The 25858-nt window shown below is 34.6% G+C and overlaps 2 protein-coding genes and 1 long non-coding RNA gene across 4 annotated transcripts; all 3 read left to right on the top strand.

The window, feature by feature from the left end:
• Window positions 1-3039: 3039 nt before the first annotated feature.
• LOC131855832 (pentatricopeptide repeat-containing protein At3g12770-like) lies at window positions 3040-6973 on the top strand. The gene has a single exon (XM_059219809.1). It carries the CDS (start codon window positions 3767-3769, stop codon window positions 6182-6184), a length of 2418 nt encoding a protein of 805 aa, XP_059075792.1. The 5' UTR covers window positions 3040-3766; the 3' UTR covers window positions 6185-6973.
• An 11261-nt stretch (window positions 6974-18234) lies between these two features.
• LOC131875113 (pentatricopeptide repeat-containing protein At2g20540-like) lies at window positions 18235-20215 on the top strand. Its single transcript, XM_059219136.1, has 4 exons — window positions 18235-18590; window positions 18846-19012; window positions 19691-19921; window positions 20202-20215. Exons 1-4 carry the CDS (start codon window positions 18235-18237, stop codon window positions 20213-20215), a joined length of 768 nt encoding a protein of 255 aa, XP_059075119.1.
• Window positions 20216-20598: 383 nt separating this feature from the next.
• Window positions 20599-23499, top strand: LOC131041671 (uncharacterized). Of its 2 annotated transcripts, XR_009372319.1 has the most exons (4): window positions 20599-21146; window positions 21332-21393; window positions 21642-21889; window positions 23038-23499. It is a non-coding gene; the product is annotated as an uncharacterized LOC131041671 (long non-coding RNA). The 2 variants fall into 2 exon arrangements; XR_009372318.1 differs by lacking the exon at window positions 23038-23499 and having other exon boundaries at window positions 21642-22112.
• Window positions 23500-25858: the final 2359 nt, after the last annotated feature.

Below are 25858 nucleotides of genomic sequence, written 5' to 3'. Positions count from 1 at the left end.
GTACTTCTAGAAATTCTATACCTCTTAGGGTTTGTTATAAAGAATATTATGCTCTAGATTTTAAAGGTGGGGAATATAAATCCTTTTATTTAGGGACTAAGAGTGAAGTTAAGAATATTCTTTTATGGAATGCACACACATCTAAAGAAAAATAAGGTATGGTAAAGGCTCTTAGAGATCATTTGGAGGTTATTGCATATGGAGTTATGCATGTCTAATTTTTTTTGACACATTGATTACAATTGACACAATTTTAGCTCAATGTTGATCCCTTTAGAAAGAAACAAAGACCTATCAATTTGTTACTTGAACCATTAGTTATTATAGAAGTGCAATAGCTCACTTGACAACAAATTATCTTTCCCATAAGACATTTCACATGGATGGATAAACTTGTCTGTGTTCATAAGAAAAATGGTGAAATTAAATTGTGTGTTGACTTCAATAATTTTAACAAGGCTTTAGAAAAGAATAATAATCCTCTACGTAATTTGGATGAAGTGTTACAAATAGTGGATGGATCACAAATATGTCCTTTTTGGATAGATGTTTAAGATATAACTATGTACTAGTGAAACATAAAGATATGGTCAACACTTCTTTTACCACCAAATGGGCAATGCTTGTGTATAAAAGGATGCCTTTTGAATCGTTTAATGCTTAAGCCATTTTATAACATGCTATGGACATTACATTCAAATATTTAATTGGCAAGTGTATAAATATTTAGTGGCCAAAGTCTTTAACATAATAACATTTTGACAAGAGTGGTGATGAGATGTGTGAAGGCAAAGTTATATATGGGTAACTTTTTTATAAACTTGACAACAAGTAACCAATGTGTTTCCTAAAAAGAAGGATGTTTTATGGAAATAAACTTGACGACAAGGAATCTCTTTATTGAAATTAATCTCCCCTCTATCATCAGTAGATGGAACATCTGGATTTACATGACCATTTGTTTTTTCATCGTAATGCTTTTTACTATCTTCATTTGTATGTTGTTTCTTTTCAACTCTGTCACATAACTCTTCAATTTCCATCTTTCTACAACATACTTCTATTCTTAGACACAAGCTAATGAGGCCTACTCTTCAAAAAACTACTAACTCTTCTCGATATCAACCTTCCACTTACCTGGTGATGATCTTCTTCTCTCACCTAGCTCTGATACCATGTAGAAAATTGGAGAGAATGGAATAATATTTTCTATCTGTTGAAATAGGTGGATTTGAAGATCCTTAAATAGGTGCATTGATGGAGAAATGAGTCACTCATAAGGGACATGCCTATACATAATGACTGTGATGAAAAATAGTTTATATTTAACAAAGAAGGGGAATTGAATGTTGTTTTCAAGTTCTTTGGTAAACTCGATGCACTTATAAATGCTATGTAAAGTGAAATTCTTCCAATTTATCATGATCATGCTACTAGCATATCTTAGTATTGTCAACATAGTATTTACATTTTTAGGGGGGGAGAACTGAGGACTATTTGTTTGAACTATTCCATGAAAAAGTTGGCTACAACTGAAAATAAAGGTGATCCCTTGGCTACCCCATTAAATTGCTCATAGAGCACATCTTTGAATGTGAAAAATGTGAACCTAAGGCACAACTAGACAAATGAAGTTGTCTCATCATTGATCTTATGCCTAACAATTTCAATAGAGGCATAAATGGAAACTTTTGTATAAAGGGGGACATCATTAAAATTGATTGGGATGCCCTCTTCTTTCACCTTTGTCTCTTTGACGAATGATGCAAATAGAGGGCTTATTCTACCTTACTTGACATACTTCATACAATGACTTGTTACATTCAATAGTTAGGTGTATCCTAGTTCATCCTACGCATATTGTTGTTAGGCCTTCATGAATACACATGATTCAAACCCAATCCAAAACATACATTCTTGGCCTGATTATGGCCTCTCACAATGCATTATGATGGCATAAAAATCATCATTACATCAAACAATGCATTATTTTGTTAAACCCTCCTTTAGCTAGGGCTTTGTAACAGTTACACTACAAAATGGGACCAATAGTCCTAAATAACTTGCACAAATCAAAGGCTTGGGAACTCCCCTTTGGAAGGATTGAAGATGACATGAAAACAAAAGTTTCCACCAATTTTCATGGATTTCCACCTATGGAAAGTCAAGTTTTGAATTATTTGCACTTGCTGGAAACCCTAGTTTTTGAATAGGGTTGTTAGAAAGATTGACATATTAGACCAATCAAACAATCTTTTCTTCGGGATTGGTAAGAACGAAAAACATCTGCCATACAATTATCTTTCCATCCATATAAATCTCAAACCTGCACCATTCCGTATTAGGTCATACCAAACAAAATACAGACTGTTTATATAGAAAAACAAGGTAAAAATGTCAAAGCTATCAGATTTCCACAATCCATTCAATTGTTGTTAGCAGTTTCTGGATTTGATTATGTGAGAAATTTTTTGACCATCAAAAACTGCTAACAACAAGGTAAAAATGTGTCAAAATGATGTTTCTTCTCTTTCAATCCTTCTGCAACCTCTCTATTCGAGTTTGGATTACATATTTATGCATTGACAACCATTTCCTACTATCTAAGCGACCACCAACTGCCCATAACCAAAAATGCAACTTTTTGACATGACAACTTATGCAACTTTTACATTTTTTGACAACTTGTCATGAAACATTCCACGATAGATCAAAATGACTTCAAATGGTTTCAAATGACCTTATTAGATTTTATTGAACCAAAACACACTCAAAACAACCGAAAAATCAAAAGTAACCATATGCATACCATTGATGCCCCTCCATCAATGAAGAAAATAAAATAGGTGGAATCCTAGATAAACGAAATAGATTTTCTCATAAAGATAGAAACAAATTTCAATGAAGACATAGTCTTCCCTCGCAACATCTATGTAGTCATTAGACTGTACATTCGACCGTATTAATTAATTAAAAAATAATTTGTTTTAATTTTCACTTAATTAATAAATATTTGTGCAGTTTGATGATTGCATAGACAGAGTGTCTTCCCTCATCTCTTCTGCCATATTGTCCATACATTTCTACCTGATTGTCTGGAAGAAATCTAACGACATTTTCAATCTCAAATCATGAAGTCTGCCCAATTCATTGGAGACGGAACTATGGCAAATCCTGGAACTTTTTAAAGCAAAGTTCCCTGAAATCTGTGTAACTCCGGATATCACAGCGATCACAGTCAATTAAATGAGTTCCCTGAGATTTGCTAAACAACATATCGAACTTGGCACTTCAAACCTGCCTAATCTAATATTTCCCAAATGTTTCATCGCTCTCATCTTCTTAGGCAGCTGGGGCTGGTTCATTTCACCATTAGTCTTATTCGAGATGCCCGGACGAGGCATCTTCACCCGCTGCGCAAGGATTCCTTCTTTCATCCTTTTCAACTCCCGTTGATCCCTAACTTTCAAGATGAATTCCTGAAACTGAATCATATTAGCATAATCCTCTGACCTCATGAATTTATCCACTTTAATGGATTTATACAACAAAATTGATCATAGTGTTCTCAAAGAGACCAGCTCTGATATTGCCTTTGGCATGCTGAAGACATTTAATTTCACTTATCTATACTGGTAGTTGCCTGCTCCTCCAAGAGAAAACCCGAAACAAGAATCTTTTCAGAGAATTTTAAGTTCACTTGTCCACTTTTTGTTGGAAGAATAAAGTGATTATCCGGAGATTGTGCATAGAAACGGCTAGATTCATGAACTCACCAGGAGTTGCAGGGGAGGATTCGCCGGTATTTGTAGACTGCACAGGTTCAACAGAATTACAGGTAATCTCATCTACATATTTTCGCTTACTGCGAACCTGTGTTCTCAAGAACTCGCTTTCACAAGGGAGAAAAAATCATTCTTTTATCTCTCGGAGGCGATTTGCATTTGCTATATGCACAACTTTTCATAATAACCTTATTAACATGTACACCAAGTGCGGAGCTTTGGTAGATGCTCGTAAAGTGTTTGATCACATGAAAATACGAAACACCGTCTCATGGAATACGATTATTGCAGCATACCAAAGACACGAGCATCCTCACGATGCGGTCCAACTGTTTCACCAAATGCAACGAAATGGTCTCCCACCCGATCAATTCACATTTGCCAGCGTACTCCCAGCCTGTGCCAAAATGGGAGCTTTGGAAATGGGTGTGGACATCCATCAAAGCATAAAGGATAGCGGAATTTCGTCAGATGTTGTACTTGCAACTGCCTTGGTAGACATGTATGCAAAATGTGGAAGCATAGACAGGGCACGTGAAGTATTTGACAAAATGCCTGATAGAAATGTGGTTTCATGGAACGCCATGATTGCAGGTTATGTACAAATTGGATTTGTTGAAACAGCTTTAGAAACTCTCAGGCAAATGAAATTGGCAAGTGTGAAACCAGACTCCGCAACCTTCGTCAGCATCCTCCCAGCCTGTGCTAAAATGGGGGTTTTAGAACAGGGCATGGATATCCATCAAAGGATAATGGAAGGGGGATTTTTTTCAGATATTATAGTTGGAAATGCTCTGGTAGACATGTATGCAAAATGTGGAAGCATAGACAAGGCACATAGACTGTTTGATAAAATGCCTCAAAAAGATGTCATCTCATGGACTGCAATGATTGCAGGATATGCACAAAATGGATTTGTAGAAAAGGCTTTAGAAACTTTCAAGCAAATGCAAATAGCAGGTATAAAGCCAGACTCCACAACCTTTGCCAGTATCCTCCCCGCCTGTGCCAAACTGGGAGCTTTGGAACAGGGTATGGACATCCATCAAAGGATAAAGGATAGAGGAATTTCGTCAGATGTTATACTTACAACTGCTCTGGTAGACATGTACGCAAAATGTGGAAGCATAAACAAGGCTTACGCACTGTTTGACAAAATGCCTCAAAGAAATGTGGTGTCATGGAATGCTATGATTGCAGGATATGCACAAATTGGACTTGTTGAGAAGGCTCTAGAAACTTTCAAGCAAATGCAATTGGCAGGTGTAAAGCCAGACTCCACAAGCTTTGTGAGCGTCCTCCCAGCCTGTGCCAGAATGGGAGCTTTGGAACAGGGCATGGACATCCATCAAAGCATAATGGAAGGTGGATTTTTGTCGGATATTATAGTTGGAAATGTGCTGATAGATATGTATGCAAAGTGTGGAAGTATAGACAAGGCACGTGAACTGTTTGACAAAATGCCTGAAAGAGATGTAGTCTCATGGAATGCCATGATTGCGGGATATGCACAGAATGGATTTTGTGAGGCTGCTTTCAAAATCTTTAAATTAATGGAGGACTCTAGAACATATCCTGACATTGTAAGCTTTGCTTGTGTTCTATGTGCATGCAGCCACGCAGGTTTAGTGGATGAGGGGTGTACTTACTTCAATCGCATGAGTAACCTTTATTGCATTGCACCTACAGTTGATCATTATGTGTGCATGGTTGACCTTATTGCCCGCGCTGGCTATCTAGACGAAACCCTAAACTATATTATTAAGATGCCAGTTAAACCTGTGGCGGTTGTTTGGATGTGTTTCCTTGGTGCCTGTAGATTACATACGAATATAGGCTTAGGAGTATTTACAGCAATGTTGCTTTTTCATTTGGATCCTAAAAATACTGCAACTTATCTTCTTCTCTCAAACATCTATGCAGAAGTGGGCAGGTTTGATGAGGTTCAAAAGGTAAGGAGATTGATGAAAGATAGAGGAATTCAAAAGATCCCTGGATGTAGTTGGATTGAAAGTTGTAAGATGGTACATGCTTTTTGTGCAGGAGATAGATCACACCCACAGACACAGGAGATATATGCAAAGTTGGAAAAATTGGCTTGGGAGATGAAGGCAGCAGGGTATCTTCCAGATTCAAAACATTTGCTTAATGATGTGGAAGAGGAGGAAAAAGAATTATTTCTCTGCCACCATAGTGAAAAGTTGGCAATTGCATTTGGTTTGTTAAACACTTCCCATGGAACAACTATTAGAGTTGTCAAGAACCTTCGAGTATGTGCTGATTGCCACACTGCAACGAAATTTATCTCCAATATTGTTGGAAGCGAAATTATTGTGAGAGATGTGACCCGTTTCCATCATTTTAAACAAGGACAATGTTCTTGTGGAGATTATTGGTGATGCTAAATGAAGCAATTTATAAAATATTATAATTATGTGTATAGAGACAGACCTGCAGTAATAATGAAGGGACGAGGTTTTATTTTCATTTTCTAAAAAAATTGTTTTTCCTTTTTGGGTTTTGAGGATTTAGCAATTTGGACTGCAGTTAGAACCACTGCTTATTTTTGTTTTGAGTATATGGCAGTCTAGACAATGTTGTTAGATTTTTAAATTAGATACATGAGTCCAATGCAAGGTATCTGCCAAAGACCTGCTTTATGATAACATGGATGTTTGATTGAAATGTTTACAGGAAACCTGCACATGTTTGAAATGAAAAGTTCAAGGAGGAGGTGGAGAATCGAATAAGAAAAGGTGAGGATCGTTTCAAGTGAATGGAAAGATGCTTGACAAGATGAAATGAGAGAGGAGGGTTTGGAGTGTTTGTCAATAGACAATTATGTTGGCTTTTCAAACTAGATGCATAGAGTGCAATGCATATAATTACTTGTATGCACTGTTGGGGGCATTTGTCAAAGATCTATTTTATGATAACATGGGCATTTTGCTGAATTGTTTCCACGAAACCTTCAAATGTATGAAATGAAAAAATCTTGAGAAAGTGAAGAATGGGGAAGAAAAAGGTAAGGATTGCTTAAGTAAACAGAAAGATGCTCGACCAAGAAAATGGGAGAGGAGATCTCACAATCGAGCCTTTTTATTCTTTATAGTTCTTTTGTTTGGTATTGATTGTTTTATCCTTTGTTAATGTCAAGTAGGCCATTTGAGATAATATTACACAATCAAGATTAGGTGTGCAATTTTATATAAGTGCATGTGGATTTTGTCTCAATGATTGTTAGATATTTCTAATGTTGCTTTACATCATTTTGCTTTGTGAGATAGCTAAAAGATTTGCAATTTCACATGTATTTTTCAATTTAATTTGGTTTCAATATTTTTTAGTTTTAATTATGAATAAGTAGCAATAACTTATATGCAAAGAAGTAAAAATTTACAATTGTGTTTATATTGTAATTTATAGACATGTATTACATTCGAAAAAAATGTATAATGAAGTTTATAGATTGATCCTAATGAGACAAGGGTTTGATTGAGAAAGTTATATAGAGAGTTCACAAGTGTTTGTTTTGTCAATATGTTTAAAACAAGAGGACCTCAAAAGGATTGGGGATTTAAATCTGTAGACACCTATTTCTGTCCACCCAATTAAATGAATTTTATATTTGTTTAATTATCATTCATCCAAGTATTAATTAAATTCACACTTAATTAATTCTTTCCCCTTTTTCAACTATTAATTAAATCAATATTTAATTAATTCATCCCAAAACTCTTCTACTATTAATTAAATAAATTATTCAATTTATTTGATTTAATTCACCTAGCCAAATTCAGACCATTAATTAAATAAATCATATTTGTTTAATTAAATCCCCCTTTCACGGTTAATTAAATTAACATTTAATTAAATCCCCCCCACACATTTAATTAAATAAATATTTATTTAAAATACCCATCCAATGCAAGTAGCACATTTAATTGAAATAAATGAATTTTATTAAAATCCTAAATCCTCACCCACTTGCACACTAACATTTCTTCTAATTTATTTTAGTCCCTTCTAAATTAGCCTAATCCTCTTCTAAGTGTCAGCACATTCCTAACTAAGGGATTAGTGAATAGTCACTTCTCAAAAATATATGAGGCTCTTACAAAGCATTAAAGGCCTTCTCCCTTCAACAAGTTAACCCACATGGATCCTTGACCAAACTAACCCCCCCTTTGACACTTGGTTAGAACCTTTTTCTCTAACTCAACCATCCATCTACCTCGAGGTCTCTTCAAGCATTTAATGCTTTGACTAAGGTAACCCTTTAACCCTTGCACGTTAACTTAACCCTAACCAAACCACCCAGGGTAACCATCATGTCTCTTCAGACATTTAATGCCTCTTCCCTCTCCTCTCAAGCCTCCTCATGATGCCACTTGTCACCATGGCATTGGTGAAAGTTGCAAACATGGATTGAGGATCAAGCACTCCTTGTGCAATCCAAGCCCTCGGTAAGCCAAATCAATCTTAGCCATCCAATTGCTCATTTCTTCTATAAATAGGACTCATTTTCTCATTATCAAGCTACACACATTGTGCTCTCATTATCAAGGTTCTTTTATTATCAAGCCATACCAGTCTATCTCACATAAGCATTTTAGAAGCATAGTAGTTTCATGAGAATAGCAATTATCCATGTTAGCTTAGCATTTTCATTATCATAAGTGTTACCGTCCTTATTTTCTTGAGGCATTTTGTGTTCACATTATTTAAAATAAGGAGTATTTATTTAGTTCGGGTTTGTGTAATTCTCGGGTTTGGTCTTATTATATTTTATCTTGATCTGAACCTCTCCATTGAACCTTTTCAAAGTTCAAGGTTCAAGTTCAAGCGAAGCATGTTGTATCGCGGCTTTGTTCTAGTTTAAAAGTTAACGGTCTTGGTGTCAAGTGTCATTGAACTTGAACTCTTGAACTTTTTTTAAAGTTCAAAGTTCAAGTTCAAAGTTGAGAAAGTTGAGTCTTATCTAAGTCCTGTCTTCGCAACACATAAGCCGCGACCTTTGTGTTGTCTTTGTCTTGGTTTGTCCTTATGTTGTTCTTTTGAACTACTTTTCAGAGAGTTCAAAGTTCAAGGATTGATTTACTTTAGACATAAAGTGGCGGACATGAAAATGATGAAGCATCAGCATGGAGGGAATATTCTGGGTTTAAAAACTGAACTTCGAGGGAATGTGTCGTGATGAAGAGTCATACTTGAGAATAATTATTTCAGGGAAGGATTGGTGGGAAAAGACTTGTAATAAATGATTTGTTAGAATTAAGTCTTTTCGGAATAATTTGGCATGGATAAGCATGTAGTTATGATTACATCAAATTGTGTGATCGATTTTTAAGTCTGTTCTCAAGATTTGCTTTATTTAAAATAAAAATAAAAATGAAGTACTTGCCCTCTTCATTTGCCTAGTTTGGTAAGTACGGGATTTGCACGGGTAGTATTTTTTGTTCTTGTCTCTTCAGATTTCGAGCTTTGCATGAAAGGTGAGTTCAAAATCTTCTTCTCATGCCTGTGGTTTCTTACATTGGAAGCTTTGCTTGGTTGTTCAGTTGGTTCAGTTCGAAGCTTTGCTTGGTTGTTCAGTTGGTTCAGTTCGTCTTCCTTGCTGTGCTTTTCTTTCTGTTGGTAAATTCAAAATGAGACCTAAATTGCCTAAGATAGACCAGAAGTCTTGGTTAGTTTGTACCTTGCCGGAATTAGGAGACACTTTTCTGCCATCAGTAGACCTAGATGAATTCCATGAAAGGGCAAGGAATCCCACTGGCTCTCCCTTAATGCAGAGGATTCTGGATAGTGGGTTAGTGGAAGCAGCAACTTTCCCTTCAGCGGTTTCATGTCTTGAGTTGGTTCTCAAATGCATGAACAGATATGACCCTGTTGAGAGATGTATAAGAAGCGCAAATGGTGGGGTTTTGCTTAGGGTTAGTCGGGAGGTTGTTGTTGCTGTTATGAAAATACCTGAGAAGGAGCAATACGAGGACTGGACAATGTGTAAGTCACAAGGGCTTTTCTCAGAAAAGAAATCATTCTATAGAAATGTTATTGCAAGGAATTGGTTGTTAAAGTTTCAAAGAGGAGGCTCCCGACTCCCAAGTCCATTGACCTGGGAAAATTTGATCAAAGAAATCAAGGACATAGTCATTTTGTTACATAGAGTGAGAGGGAATCAAATTGCCTTTTATTGGGAAGATTGGATATATTTCTTCATACAAATTATTTTTTGTGAGAAGAGATATTGACTGGGCGGAATTAATTGCAGATAGGTTGCATGAAGGTATGAGTTGCTTCGGTAACAAAAAATTCTACATGTCATCATATCTTCTGTATTGCCTGGCATGCGTTAGACCATGGTCTAGTTTGTACCATGAAGCATGGGTGGATAATATGAGAATATTTGAATATCATCTACATTTTCAACAACAAAGGTCCTACGAAAATTATCGAAAACTGCATGACATTTTCCTAGGCAGGATGGTGTATGAATTGAAGGGAAACATTTATAAAAGATTGTCAGATGAAGCAATGCAATTGATTGGTACTTATGGTAGCTTCTTCATACAGTTTCCCAAGTTTACTTACCTAAGGGTAGGGGGTTTTGAAGGAGAACCGTACAGGCTGCCCAGATATGTATTTGACAAACATATTTTAATGGAGATATGCAGGCAATTGGCCTATATTGACAGAAAATACAAAGCTAGAAATCAATCAGGTGTCTCATTTCCAATTGAATTAACTTATTTTATTTGTAATAGTGTTTCTGATGCCTTGAACTTGGAACTTGAATTTAAGAAATTGAATTTTTCATTATATGGTCCGCGAGCAGATTTTGATGCTAAAAGGTTTGTCGTCGCCCATCTAACATTGAAGAAAGATTTTGTTCATGTGCCAAATATTGAAGATTTTTGGGTTGATTGTAGCGATGAGTTTGAAGTTAGGAAAATGACACACCAAAGGTTTACCCTATAGAAGGTCATGGCCTTTGAGTTGAAAATGAACATTGCTAATGTCAGGGATGATGAAAGTGAACTGATGGATCCTCAGTTTGTGGATGATGGGAAGAAGGGAACTATTCCAGAAGTGGATTGGGAAAAAGATGAGGAGGACCATATCCAAATAAGGACATTCCCAGTTATCAGAAGAACTGAAAAGTGGCTAAGAGAGCGAAGAATGGGAAAAGGCTCAAAGAAAGGTTCAACCTCATCCTCTGAAGTCCCATTGGCTAACTCCCATGTTACCTCTTGTGTTGCAGGATCGTCCAGAACACATACTAAAGTTAGTTAGAGTGTCAGTCAGGCGGAAATTAAAAGAGAACCAGTTCCTACCAGGGTTACCAAGGCCAAAACTAGAAGCAGAGCAAATAAATCTCCCGTGTATTTGGTGGTAGTTGATTTAGAACCCTCTCCTGACATGGAAGATCCTTCAACTCATCCAGATTTGGAGGTGCTAAATGTTGATGATACCAATGACACTCAACAAGTGGATGTTTTGGCAAACACTACTACCACATTGGTAGTAAGAAATGAAAAAGAAACTTTAGTCGGCTCAAATGAAACCTCTGTGTGCACTAGGCCTCTTTGGTTATAAAATACCTTGAACAGCAAGAAAAGGAACATAGTTCTGGTTTCGGTCCCTTTAGAAGATATGCTGATCAAATGCTTGGGGAAGACCCCCAAAGTGAAGAAATTGAAAACCATTTCAAAAATTGACTTTGATGTCGATACTGGGAATTGGACTGTAGAGATAGCACGTCCGTTGATAGATGAGAAAACAGGGGACCTTATAGTCCAGGATTTTTTTGTTGAAAAGGTGAATATTGGTGCAGCTTCCCAAGCCACGAATGTCCTTCATCTTGAAGCCTCCATGAAAAACATTATAACGAGAACCTCAAAGGATGAAAAAGATAAAAAGGAACTGAAAGAAACCTTGAGACAAATGACATAATATATTGATGCAATTCATGGGCCAGATCCCCAACCATTGTCCATGCAACCAGCACTCTTTGATCCTAAATCCCCTAGCAATCATAAGTTGCTCGCAGAAATTCAAAGGAACAAAATGGTACATGGGGTGTTCCTTGAATGGTTGGATACGGTCTGGAAAGAGGGAAAATAATATATTGGGAATTTGAGCAAGGTGTATGATGACGCTTCTAAAGTTATCCGAGAATTGGGAAAGGAAAACACAACCTAGAAGAACAAAGAGGCCAAATGGGCCCAAATAATAGCTCACATGGAAGAAGTTCAAAAGCATGGCGTAATGAAGTTCCTTGCAGAAAAGCCTATACAGGGACTGGATGACAATGTTCTGTACATTTGCAAGAAGAACATAGAATGGAGAAATTCGGTAATCAAACAGGGCTATGAAGAATTCGTTAGACTTGGGCGGGAATCGTCTGAGTTAATACAAAACATGCTTAATGATTTGAAATTCATTGGAGTGAAATGTATGAAGGAGGATGGGTAAACCGTTGACACCATTGAAGCCATAAACAAATCTTATGAAGTACATATTGATATGGTTAGGAATGCAACAGTGGTCACAAAGAAAGATTTCTCCACTATTGCTAAAATCGAATCCTTATTGTTTTTATGCATAGATCATTTGAACAACCATGTTGATAAGGTAAAATAGGTGCGCCATGATAAAGAAGTTTGGCAACAATGGATTTTACACGTAGGCATTCCAAATGAACCTGTCATCCAACAATTCATGGAGGCATTCACGGAGTGGAAGAAGGATCAAACTGGTCGCACGTTGCCATGAATCGAATAGTTGTTCCCGTGTTTTCTTTTCTTTTTGTTGTTTTTAGCCAAAAAAAGGTTTTATAAGTTAGTATAAAAAACAAAACTGTTTAAACTTACCCTCGGGTAGAGCAGTGTAACTCTGTGGTTATCGAGTGGTTAGGGTAGAAAATTTAGATATATATTACTGGAAAAAGTCTTAAAAAAGGTCCGAGAAATTTTGAAAAGATTAACAAACTTTGTTTAGATACTTGTGGATTGTCAAGGAAGGCATTTTTATCAGTGAATAAAATTAGACATTTTCAGCAACTTTCAAATCTGTGTATTTGAATGCAGAAAAGAAAATCTCTATTGGGATAAATTTGTTTGTGTTGAATCTATTGCTTCTTTGCTTATCCACTTTCATATGTCTGTAAATGAATGTAATAAGTAATTTTGTTGTTACTATTGTGTGGATCCGATTCCCCTTGTCCCAAGAGACATGAGAGAGACTCAATTAGAGTCCATGATTTTATCGTTTCTTTAATTTTAGTTTATGAAGAAAAGTTATTTTTTATGGTAAATATGTGGGTTTACATATAGAGTGTTTATCTTCCTGTCATTCATGTGGTGTTGACTGATGAATGTGAAAAGCCCTTTTTCTTTTGCTTTCTGGTTAAAAGTGAAGTTAATATTTGTGTGTTTAAAAATTCATTGAACATCATATGGGAAGCTTCTCCCTTATGCAGAGGGTAAACTATACATTGAATTACCCAACTGTTGGTTCTTTTTGTCTTTCACAAAACTAAGGGCGTACATGAGTCATTTATCATAAAATTATGAAAGGCTAAATCTGTTAACCAACAATAAGCATAATATTTTCATTATCATATATCAATTTTAGCGGCATGGTTATCATCATGTAAGACCTTAATTGCATGGCATGTATATCATTTCATCATAGCACTCGTTCTTTAGGTTGTCATTCTGAAAGTTAAGTGCTCAATGATCTAAGAGAAAAACCATAACTTTGAGAATACTTATAGATAGAGAACAACAAAATGCTTTTGAAGGATTGTTTGTTTAATTTGTTTTTCTTAAATATCCTTTAATATAATATTTCATTGATGTGGCACTTACTTCATGTTCAATTGACTGATCACACTTTTGTGCACACAAAATCCTTTAGAGAAACACAATAGGAGATGGACATAGGATTAAAAATAATATTATAATTATATGGTCAAATCAAGGAAACCTAACAAATAGCAATTAAGGTCAAATTTCATTTAATAAGATAGGAATCATATTGGTTGCATTAGTTGTATACTTAACAAATGTTAGTAAAAACTAAATTCCTTAAGCCACATCCAAGGTGATTGTGAAGGAGCTAAATAGGGCCTTTCATAAGTGTTTGTAGTGACAAAATAGGTTTAAAACAAGAGGAACTCAAAGAGATTGGGACTTTAAGAATCTTAGAGCAATATAATGGGAAACATCCATAAGAGTAAAAATAATATTACAATTATATTCATAATACAATGGGAGACATCATAGGATTAAATATAATGTTACAATTATGGTCATTATATGGTCAAATTAACTACTTTATTCATGGGTAACAAACACAAAGAACAAAATAAAGGTTAAATTCTACTTGATAAGATACCAATTGAAATTTGAAGACTAAATTTCATATGTCGCATCTAAGATTTTTTTACGATCCTTTTTCACAATAACATAATCTATCTTGATTTTTGTACTTATTTTATATTAAAATTTTATAATAGGGATTTGATTCAAATACTCAAAGACTTGCAAGTCACATGGCTAACAATATTTCTCTATTAAATTTTAAAATGTTGGAATTTTATCATAATCATTAATGTTTGTATACAATGAAGGTAGGAATTTTTTTGCTTGAAAGAATTGAAAATGATTCAAATTTTAATTATTCACTTTGTACAAATGTATTTGAAAATCTTGTGGTCATAAGGAATCACACATATATCTAAGTCATTATAATCCTTTATAACATGAGTGTATTCAATGTTTACAATATGAGGGAATTTACTTTTTATTAGATAAGCAGGAAATGAGGGTCTCAACCCTTTAAAAAACTACCCTAAGGGAAGGCAAAAAATGTAGAATCCACCTTAGAAATAACAAACTAACAACACATTAGCAACTAACCTAAAACAACTTAGAAAACATAACACACCACAAAAACACAAAGGCAACTAGAGACCAGACTTCATCAGTCCTTAATCAAGGATGCAAACATCTCATCATAATGCTCTGTGCTCTTGTTCATGTAAAAGTTAAATTAGTTTGTAATTATCTTTATAATGGACTTGCACAAATTGGATTTGTATAAAAAGCTTTAATAAGTAATGGTTGTTAGCAAGTGCAAAGATAATCCATTACATATATATGTAGATGTGTTTGAGATATATGTATACATATACATACATATGCATGTGTGTGTGTGTGTGTGTATATATATATATATATATATATATATATATATATATATGCATTCTACACATACACATACACATACACATACACATACACATACACATACACATACACATACACATACACATACACATACACATACACATACACATACACATACACATATACATACATACATACTATTTGAACATGAGATTAATTTTTCACCATCAAAATATTATATAAGATCCCCCACATGTCACCCTCAAAGGTTTAGTTATACCCTTAATGAATGATATCAAAAAGGTTTCTCCCATAGGAAGAACAAGAGATCCAACTGTAGGAGATTAAATATGACTCTACTAGAAAGGATAACAAATGATCTCAATAAATTCATCCCCTTGGTCAAGGTTTAGATCATATTACATCAAATTTTCCATCCATAGGGAACTTACAAGAGAAATAAAGAAACCACTTAGATATACATAAAAAAGAGAACACCATAATGCTTTATATTTTCAAGTTGCATTTTCACTTTGAGGAAGCAACCTTCCAATATACCATACACTAATTATAAATATTCAAGAAAGAATTATTGTTGATACATAATCACTAATGATGTAGCGTGGCATACCATGAAGCTTGGAGATAGAGTCCAAGAAGTTTGAGCTACAATCTAGTGGTTGTGTAAGGGTGAGGTAAGACACAAAAATGAGCATACTTAATCAAACAATCAACAATGACCAAAGAAACTTGCTTACCACCTAACTTTGAAAGACAAATAATGAAATTCATAGATTATATGCCCATGCAATGTCAAGGATAGGAAGGGGTTGTAGACCCTAAAAATTTGATAATTCCCCCTTTGTTGTGTCGACACAAATTCCATTTTTATCACAGATCTTTTTTACATTTTACTTAAACCCATCCCAAAATAAATCTTTTTTGGCATGCTTATATGTCTTCAAAAAACTAATGAATTTATTTGTGCAACTAAAGCTTAAATAATGAGTGGGGACATAAATAAATGTCACCATGATGTTTCAAGATAATATCTTCTAGTGATGCCTTGATATATACTAAGGATCATGTTGTATCTAATGAAGAATTGCCTGTTATTGGATAAGTTGTTGATTCTTTACTATCTCTTCATTCCAATTAACTACCAGAACTAAAAATAAAATGATGTTCTTTCCTCTCCATATTTGCATAAGAATGCATATACAACCACATTTTATTCTCCATTTTAATAAAGATCTTATAATCATAACTTTGAATTTAAGTCACTTACTTTTATTGTTCAAGGGAGGTTTCCCCTTATTGTGATAAATATTTCATGTCATGATGATCAGCTTTGATCTATAATTTTTAGTCCAAGAGGTAAGAATACCATTGTTGAATAGTATAGATGATAGCCATCATTTCATTTTTAAATGTTCATTTAACTGGATTAGGCCTTGTTAGTTATGTTGTAGTGAAGGCCAATGGATGATCTTCTTATATGAAAATAACTCAAACCTATGCCCAATACATAATATTTGAAAACAAATGGTTTATGTGAATCCAAAATCACAAAAAATAGAGTTGAACAAGTAGAGGCCTTGAGTGTAAGGATTGCAAAATCAAATTCTTCTATCTAGAGAAAGGAATTCTTTCTTAGTGGTGTTGTTAAGGGCTCACTTCATTTACAATAATTGCAAAACAAATTGTGTTATTGCCCTCTCAAGCCAAAGAAACCCCATAAAATTTTGATGGATTTATGTTTTAGATCACATTTACATTGCTACAATCTACTAGGTATCAACTTGTACTCCCTTTTGTGAAACAATATGAAAAATATTCTCTAATTGCTAGTCCTTGAAGACACATCCAAAGTAGGGAAAATGGAATTATTCTTTTGAATTTCAAGAGCTATTTCAACATATCATAAGAAATCAACAAACTATGATTATAAACTAGAATATCATCAAAAAAGACCAAGGTGACTTCATAGAGGAAACTTCAAAACACCTTACCATTAAACTCTTAAAGTAGAAGAGCATTTGTTAACCTAGAGTGAATTACCAATAATTTAGTAGCATTAATGATTCTATAATTCCATTTGGAAATATGACCTCAATGACACAAATCTGGTGAAAGCTGAAGATGAAAAGACATAAATAGATAATGTAAATGAAATTAGTAATATTACGTTGCTTTCTCCTTCTCATCTCACATATTGAATTGAAATGATGCACCCTCCACTTGATTTTCTCCTTTTGATGTTAACATAGTAATAGTAATTTTAATAATAATACCAATCAAACTAAACATAACATCAAAGTAATATAAATCTTAATAATAATGACTTGATATTATCAAAACAAAATTATAAACAATAATAATTGAGAAAAAAACATAATTAAAATAATACAATTCAAAAATAAGAATCACTTATAATAAATAATAATAAATTATGAAGTTATGAAAATAGAAAATAGAAATTCTTGAAACATTAAATTGAGAAAAACAAACAAATAAGCAAAATAACAATTCATAATTGAAAGCAACTATAAAGTAATGTTCAACCTACAACCAAAAAGTTACAAAAGGAATTAGATGACCAAGCTATCTATCAAGAATTAATCAAAGAAAATATAAAGAAGACAACAATTTGAGGGAAGTAAGAATATGAAATGAAAAAGAGAGTAAGAAGTCATTAAAAAAAAAAAAAAGAATGATAAGAAAAAATTAAAATAGAGTGTTAAATAAGAAAATTAAAAATAAATATTTTACATAAATATCATTTGATTTAATAATCATACCTCATTCACATCAAAATAAATATTTATCATATTTTTATTATTGACTAAAAAAAATATTTTTGATGTTTAAAAAAAATAAATTAAATACAGACAACCCAAAAATAAATAGAAAGAAAGAATAAAACACACAAAAAAAAACATAATTAAAAAATAAATAGAAAGAAAGAATAAAACACACAAAAAAAACAAAAAAACAAAAACATAATTAAAAAATAAATAATCAAAATTAAAATAGAAAAGAAGAGGAAAGGAAACACAAGTGGAGGGATTGAATATCCGTTGAAATTGATAGAATGTTTACCAATTTCCACCACCTCTGTTTAGTCTGATCAAGAGGCCTGGGAGCAGAGATGAAGCCAGTTCTTGTGAAAATCCTCCCAGTCTTACCAGAGGCAATGCCATTGTGATAAAAACAGAACACTGCACATTTTCCACACCAATTACAATAATAAAATGCTAGTGCCATCCACAACTCACCTCAGTATCACAGCATTATGTAGAGAGGGCCAATTGAAGGAGGCACTGCACATTCTTCTTACTACACACAACCCCCCTGAAGACTCCTTCACATATCTTCAGTTATTGCAGACCTGTATTCTCAAGAATGCGCTTTCACAAGGGGTAAGGGTACACTCTTTCGTTGCTCACAGACGATTTGCTTTTGCTGCGCGCACAACTTTTCATAATAAGCTTATTAACATGTATGCTAAGTGCGGACGTTTGGTTGGTGCTCGTAAAGTGTTTGACAATATGAAAGAACGAGACAGCATCTCATGGAATACGGTTATTGCAGCATACCGAAGACATGGGTATCCTCACGAGGCAGTCACACTGTTTCACCAAATGCAACGAACAAGTCTCCAACCCGATCAGTTCACATTTGCCAGTATACTTTCAGCCTGTGCGAAAATGGGAGCTTTGAAACAGGGTATGGATATCCATCAAAGTATAAAGGATAGAGGGATTTCTTCGGATGTTGTAGTTGAAACTGCCCTGGTAGATATGTATGCAAAATGTGGAAGTATAGATAAGGCACGTGAACTGTTTGACAAAATACCTCAAAGAAATCTGGTCACATGGAATGCCATGATTGCTGGATATGCACAAACTGGATATATTGAAGAGGCTTTAGAAACTTTCGAGCAAATGCGATTGGCAGGTTTAAAGGCGAATTCCACAACCTTTTCCTGCATCCTCACTGCTTGCGCCAAAATGGGAGCTTTGGAACAGGGTATGTACGTTCATCAAATTATAAAGGAAAGAGGAATTTTGTTAGATTTTGTACTTGCAACTGCCCTGGTAGACATGTATTCAAAATGTGGAAACATAGACAAGGCACGTGAATTGTTTGACAGAATGCCTCAAAGAGATGTAGTTTCTTGGAATGCCATGATTGCAGGATATGCACAAAATGGGTTTGTTGAAAAGGCTTTGGAAACTTTAAAGCAAATGCAAATGGCAGGTGCGAAGCCAAACTCCACAACCTTTGCCAGCGTCCTCCTTGTCTGTGCCAAAATGGGAGATTTGGAACAGGGTATGGACATTCATCAAAGCATAAAGGACACAGGAATTTTGTCAGATATTGTACTTGCAACAGCCCTTGTAGACATGTATGCAAAATGTGGGAACATACACAAGGCATCTGAACTGTTTGACAAAATACCTAAAAAAAATGTGATCTCGTGGACTGCGATGATTGCAGGATATTATCAAAATGGATTTGTTGAAAAGGCTTTAGAAACTTTCAAGGAAATGCAATTGGCAGGTGCAAAACCAGACTCCACAACCTTTGCCAGCATCCTCTCAGCCTGTGCTCAAATGGGAGCTTTGGAACAGGGTATGGACATCCATCAAAGCATAATAGAAGGGGGTTTTTTGTCAGATGTCATAGTTGGAAATGCTTTGGTAGACATGTATGCAAAATGTGGAAGTATAGAAAAGGCCCGTCTACTGTTTGACAAAATGCCTCAAAGAGATGTAATTTCATGGACTGCCATGGTTGCTGGATATGCACAGCATGGATTTGTTGAAAAGGCTTTAGAAACCTTCAAGCAAATGCGATTGGCGGGTGTAAAGCCAGACTCCACAACCTTTGTGAGCATCCTCCCAGCCTGTGCCAAAATGGGAGCTTTGGAACAGGGCATGGACATCCACCAAAGCATCATGGAAGGGGGATTTTTGTCTGATATTATAGTTGGAAATGCTCTGGTAGACATGTATGCAAAATGTGGAAGCATTGACAAGGCACGTGGACTGTTTGATAAAATGCCTCAAAGAAATGTGGTCTCATGGAATTCCATGATTGCAGGATATGCACAAAATGGATTTTGCAAGGATGCTCTCAAAATCTTTGAATTAATGAAGCTCTCTGGAACATATCCCGACGTTGCAAGCTTTGCTTGTGTTCTATGTGCATGCAGCCATGCAGGTTTAGTGGATGAGGGCTGTACACACTTCAATCACATGAGTAACCCTTATTGCATTACACCCACAGTTGATCATTATGTGTGCATGGTTGACCTTCTTGGCCGTGCTGGCTATCTTGAGGACACCCTAAACTTTATCATCAAGATGCCAATTCAACCTGTGGTGGTTGTGTGGTCATGTTTTCTTGGTGCCTGTAGATCACATATGAATATAGGCTTAGGAGTATTTACAGCGACAATGCTTTTTGATTTAGATCCTAAAAATTCTGCGACTTATGTTGTTCTCTCAAACATCTATGCAGAAATGGGCAGGTGGGATGAGGTTCACATGGTAAGGAGATTGATGACAGATAGAGGAATTAAAAAGATCCCTGGGTGTAGTTGGATTCTGCGACTTATGTTGTTCTCTCAAACATCTATGCAGAAATGGGCAGGTGGGATGAGGTTCACATGGTAAGGGGATTGATGACAGATAGAGGAATTAAAAAGATCCCTGGGTGTAGTTGGATTGAAAGCCAGAAAATGCTACATTCTTTTTGTGTAACAGACACCCCACACCCCACAGACACAGAATATCTATGCAAAATTGGTTAAATTGGCTTGGCAGATGAAGGCAACAGAGTATTTTTCAAATTCAAGACATTTACTCAATGATGTGTAGAGGAGGAATAACTCTTTCTTTATTACCATACTGAAAAGCTAGTAATTTTGCTTTGCAAACATGCTCTGTGGAACAAACTATTAGAGTTGTTAAAAACCTTCGAGTATATGCTGATTGCTATGCTGCAAGGAAATTTATCTCCAAGTTTCCGTCATTTTAAACTGGGACAATGTTCTCGTGGAGATTATTGGTAATGCTAACTGAAGCAATCCGAAAAATGGTATTGCACTACAATGATGTTAATCATGTCAGACCTGCAGTGATAATGAAAGGACCAGGTTTTATTCTCCGATTCTAAAGAATTTTTAGCCTTTTTTAAGTTTTCGGAAATCTAGGTCATGTTGTTAGTTTCACAAAATTGGATACTTGAGTGCAATGTCGAACATAGTTTATATATATTATTGGAGTATTTGTCAATGATATATTTTATGATAACATGGGTGTTTCCTTGAAATGTTTTCAGGAAATCGGTCTAAATATGAAATGAAAAGCTGGAGGGGATGGAGAGTGAGGAAAAGCAAAAAGGTAAGCGATATTTAAGTAAATTGAAAGGTGTTTGACTAGTGAAAGATGGAATAAGAGAGTTCACAATCAATCCTTGCAATTTTGTGTAATTCATTTGTTTATATTAGTTCAATTATTTGAGTTTAAATTTTACATTTTAGATCAGGTATGCGGTTTTATAAAGTGCATGTAGAGTTTGTCTTATTTATGATTAGATATTATATTATGATTCTTCACATCCTTTTGTTTGTTTTTCATAATAAAAGCAGGGATTTTGAAAGGACCTAGATATTTGTACATACAAAATATTAAGCAGTAAGTACTATCGAACAAAAAGGGACAACCAAGAGAAACAACTAAAGATCAGCCAAAACAGGGTGTTGACCCTAAACAATGCAGGCCCCAAGGACTGAGAAACAAGGCCATAAGAGACTATTTGCAAACAGGTCACTTATAGCAAAAAACCATAGCAGGCCACTTACACTACACCAGCCAAACCAGGCCACTTATAACACAGGTAGACTAAAACTAAGAGAGAATCCCTTTGTTAATTCACAACTATTTTTTAATTTTATTTTATTTCAATCTCTTTGGTTTTAACAAGAGATAAGCTACTATATATGTGAAGAAATGGAAAAAAAATGCAATTGTGTTGTGTTGTAATTAATAAATATGCATATCATTTGAAAAACAATGCATAATGAGATTTATAGATTGATGCTAGAGAAGTGAATATTTTATATGTAAAGCCAAAACCATAGTTTATATTGCATTGTAATTGCATATTCATGGTATTACAAAATTATACATGATGAGATATATAAACTGGCATTAATGAGATAGGGGTTTGAAGGTGGTTGGAAAAGAACTAAATAGAGCATTCCATGGAGTGGTATGAGATTTAAAACAAGAACTGATCAAAAGGATAAGGGTTATAAGAATTAAAAAAAAACACAATGAGAGATATTCATGGGATTAAAAAAAATGCAATTATATTCATAATTTAGTCAAATTGACTAATCCAATCACTTGTTCCAAACCTAACTAATGATAATACCTGTTAAATTTCTTTTGACAAGATAAGAATTGAAATGTTTTGCAACTAAACTCCATTTGTCACGTTTAAGATTTGTTTACAATCCTTATTCACAACTATATTTAAAATGTTAATTTTAGTACTTTCAAATTAGATAACACTCAGAAAATCAGAATTTGTTTCTAACTAGGTTTAATTAGACTTATTGATTTTCAGATTTAAGCATAGTAAGAAATGAATGCATAAAGACAAGACAAAGATACCCTGGGAAAACCTCCTAAGAGGAAAAATCCAGCCAGAAAAGATCCTCAGAGCTGATTATGGTTTTGATTCAATTGATAGTTACACACTTATTTGAAGTATAGAAGTTGCAGTCATAGAGAAGATGCTACAAAGGACTACACAACTAGCTTGTTGGCAGTGATCATGATTTGCAGCCCTTCTACCTTGTCTTGCTGTGTATAACAAGAGTTAACTTCACCTTCCCACTAGTTTACTATCCTTTGCTTGAGCCTTCAATGGAGATCACTGGTTCAATGATAGCTTTGTTGTCTGTTGTGATCTAATTGGTGATCTGCTGCACATAAATGGAGTTCGCTGCCACCTAACTGGTAATCTGTTGTGTACAGATGGAGTTCGCTGTGATCTGCTGTGCATGAATGAAGTTCGCTGCTGTTCACAAAGAAGTTCGCTATGTTCTGCTACTCACAAAAGGAGTTCCCTTATCTTACATTTGTTTATTTTGCATTTTATTTGAGCTACATTGATGATATTGTGAAGAATGTATGCTTTATTTATAGGAGATCAAACACCCCTAACCAAGTCGGCTTTACCCTTTTAATTTGTAAATTGATTTATATAATTTCTTTTGTTTGTAGAGGATAGGTCGGCCCTATCAAGGTGCAGCGTGGGGACCTTTAGGTGTAGCGTGGGGACCTTTTGGAGTGGCCGAAGGGTATAGGACCTGGCCCCATATATTGGAGAAGGGGCTGGCCCCCTTAGGCGGATTCCAATGTTGCCCAAGGCAATTGGAATCCGCCAGGCCCTAATTATAAACAACAAAAAAATCATGATTTTTTAATTTGTTTTATGACAAAATTTAATAATAGTGAATTTAATTCATAAGGTTCAAAGACTTTTGAGGTGCATGTCTAACAATTTTTGTTGAGTCGATTTTAAAATGTTGGAATGTTTTTAATTAAAGATAAATAAGTTTTACAAGGATCCTAAAACTCAATTCAATAAAATGTCAACCAAAGTGCAACAAACCAACAACAAAAAGAGCAAATCTAGAAACCAAAGTACAAGAAGACTAAGAAACAAAACATAGACAAAAAGAACACAAACCTAGAAACAAGTTGCAATGATATAATGCTATTGATTTTAAAAGTTCATCAAGCACAAGGATGGTATTATTGTAAGACAATCAACAAAAGTAAAAGTTCATATCCTTATCTATTCCAACCTTGACAAAGAAAAGAGAGGAGGATTATTAGTAGAATGATAAACTAAGTGATCAACATGTAGCTTATTATTGATCTTTTTGTTATATATGAGATTTTTGTTGAGATATAGGGGTCTACAAAATAATTAATAATTCAGAATTTTGGTTGTGTGCCTTTTTCTAGCTTTTTTGTCTTTTTGTTATTAAGTTGTTATAATGATGGGTACAATAGAGCTTGAAACTTGTACAACTAATGGAACTTAGTGTATCTATTGAATTTGATGTATTTTCTACAAAGACAACTTGTATTTAATGTTGTAAAACTTCTTGTGTCTCATTTAATTGCCCTATACCACTCTCACTTGCATGTAGCTATTGAGTAGGTAAGGGCATTGTTTTTCTATAGAAAAGAGAATCACTTGTAATTATATTAAATCAATGAGGACAAAAATACATAGCTAATGATAAGGCCAAAGGTTGAGTCCTTAGAATATAGAGTGGAAAAAAATGTAGAAAGTAGAGCCAAGACAACCATCCAAAAGATAATATTTGAAAAAGACCATCATAGAGAACCATATGAGGAGGTAGATGAAGCATTATCATGAAAATGAGGCAATACTAGTTCAAGAGTGGACAAGGAGGATGAAGACACAATAGGAGGCCAAGGAGGCGATGCCAGTACATGAAATGTAGCCCTTTAATAACTTTTGAATCCTTTGCTACCAAAGACTTTCCAAGTTGCTTGCTATGTACATGCAAATAATGTAAGAAAATTGCAACATAGTTGTTGATCACTCTAGATGGAAAGGCATTGGAAATAAAAGACACAATGTAGCAATCGAATAACATTTCATGGGATAAAGGACCTCCTAGAGAAGCCTTCCTTGTAGTGTCATCATAGGTAGCCACTACTTCACAATAGATTGAATAAGAGAGCATATATTCTTGTATGTACCCATTGGTCAACATATCAAGAAAATCATTATTTAACACTAGGTCCATATAACTTGAGAGGAAAGTTGAGATAATTTAAGAGAAACACGTGTAATCGTAGTGTTGCCCTTAAGGATGTCTTCTCCCAAGATTGATTTGAGACCCCGCTTGACACGGGGACATTCCATATAGAAAACAAGTTCCATAAGGGTGAAGTTGAGAGGCCCCAAATTCGGTGGCTCCCATTTATATAGTGGCAAATAAATACTTATGTTCTTCGTCATCACACCCTTGTAGTTAGGAACTCGAGTATGATAGAAGAAGAATGGTAAATGAAACCATAGATAACATTGAACACGTTAAAAACATCCAACACATTAAACCTATAGGTTATGAAAGGAATGAACATAAACTATTTAGACATAAATTCAATGAAAAGTAGAATACTTATCTCTACCATGCACTTCTAAATCCCAAGTTAAGTGGACAACTCAATAGAGCTTTGAACAACTCTACTCACAAATTCACTATCAACATGCAATCATACTTCTCACTATAATATTTTTTTAATGAAAGAGATTTTTTATTACTTCATGTCTTGAAAATATTAGATATTAAATGCTAAAGAATGTTTTTGTTTGCTAATTCATAAAAAGATATATATTAATTATAACCTAATTCTTAAATTATGGCATCATAGTGATGTTCCCTTAATTCCATTAAAACTCAATTACATGATTTTCATAAAATTAATTGAAAAACAATTTAATTTCCTATGAGAACTATCATAAATGTTCAAGATTCTTAATTTTTGGAAGGTTGGTAGTTTGGTGGCATTTGTAGCTTAAAGAAAAATAGCAGACATTAGTCTCTAGAATTCCTTTCATAAAGACCCAATCTACAATAGTTTTGAAGATGCGTTGGGGATTCCAAAGCTCCATGGATCTGGCACTCCAAAATTCCTGTCTTTGCATATGTCATGTCTTTGCAAAAATAAATCTTTTGGGCATTAAGATCATCATTAACACAAAAAGAGCAAAAAGTATGCATGCATAATATTTAACTAATATTGC

Source organism: Cryptomeria japonica, chromosome 4 (genome assembly GCF_030272615.1).
Source record: "Cryptomeria japonica chromosome 4, Sugi_1.0, whole genome shotgun sequence".
NCBI classification, from domain to species: domain Eukaryota; kingdom Viridiplantae; phylum Streptophyta; class Pinopsida; order Cupressales; family Cupressaceae; genus Cryptomeria; species Cryptomeria japonica.
The sequence above is the reverse complement of the archived record's forward strand: the minus strand, read 5'-3'. Positions and strand labels throughout refer to the sequence as shown.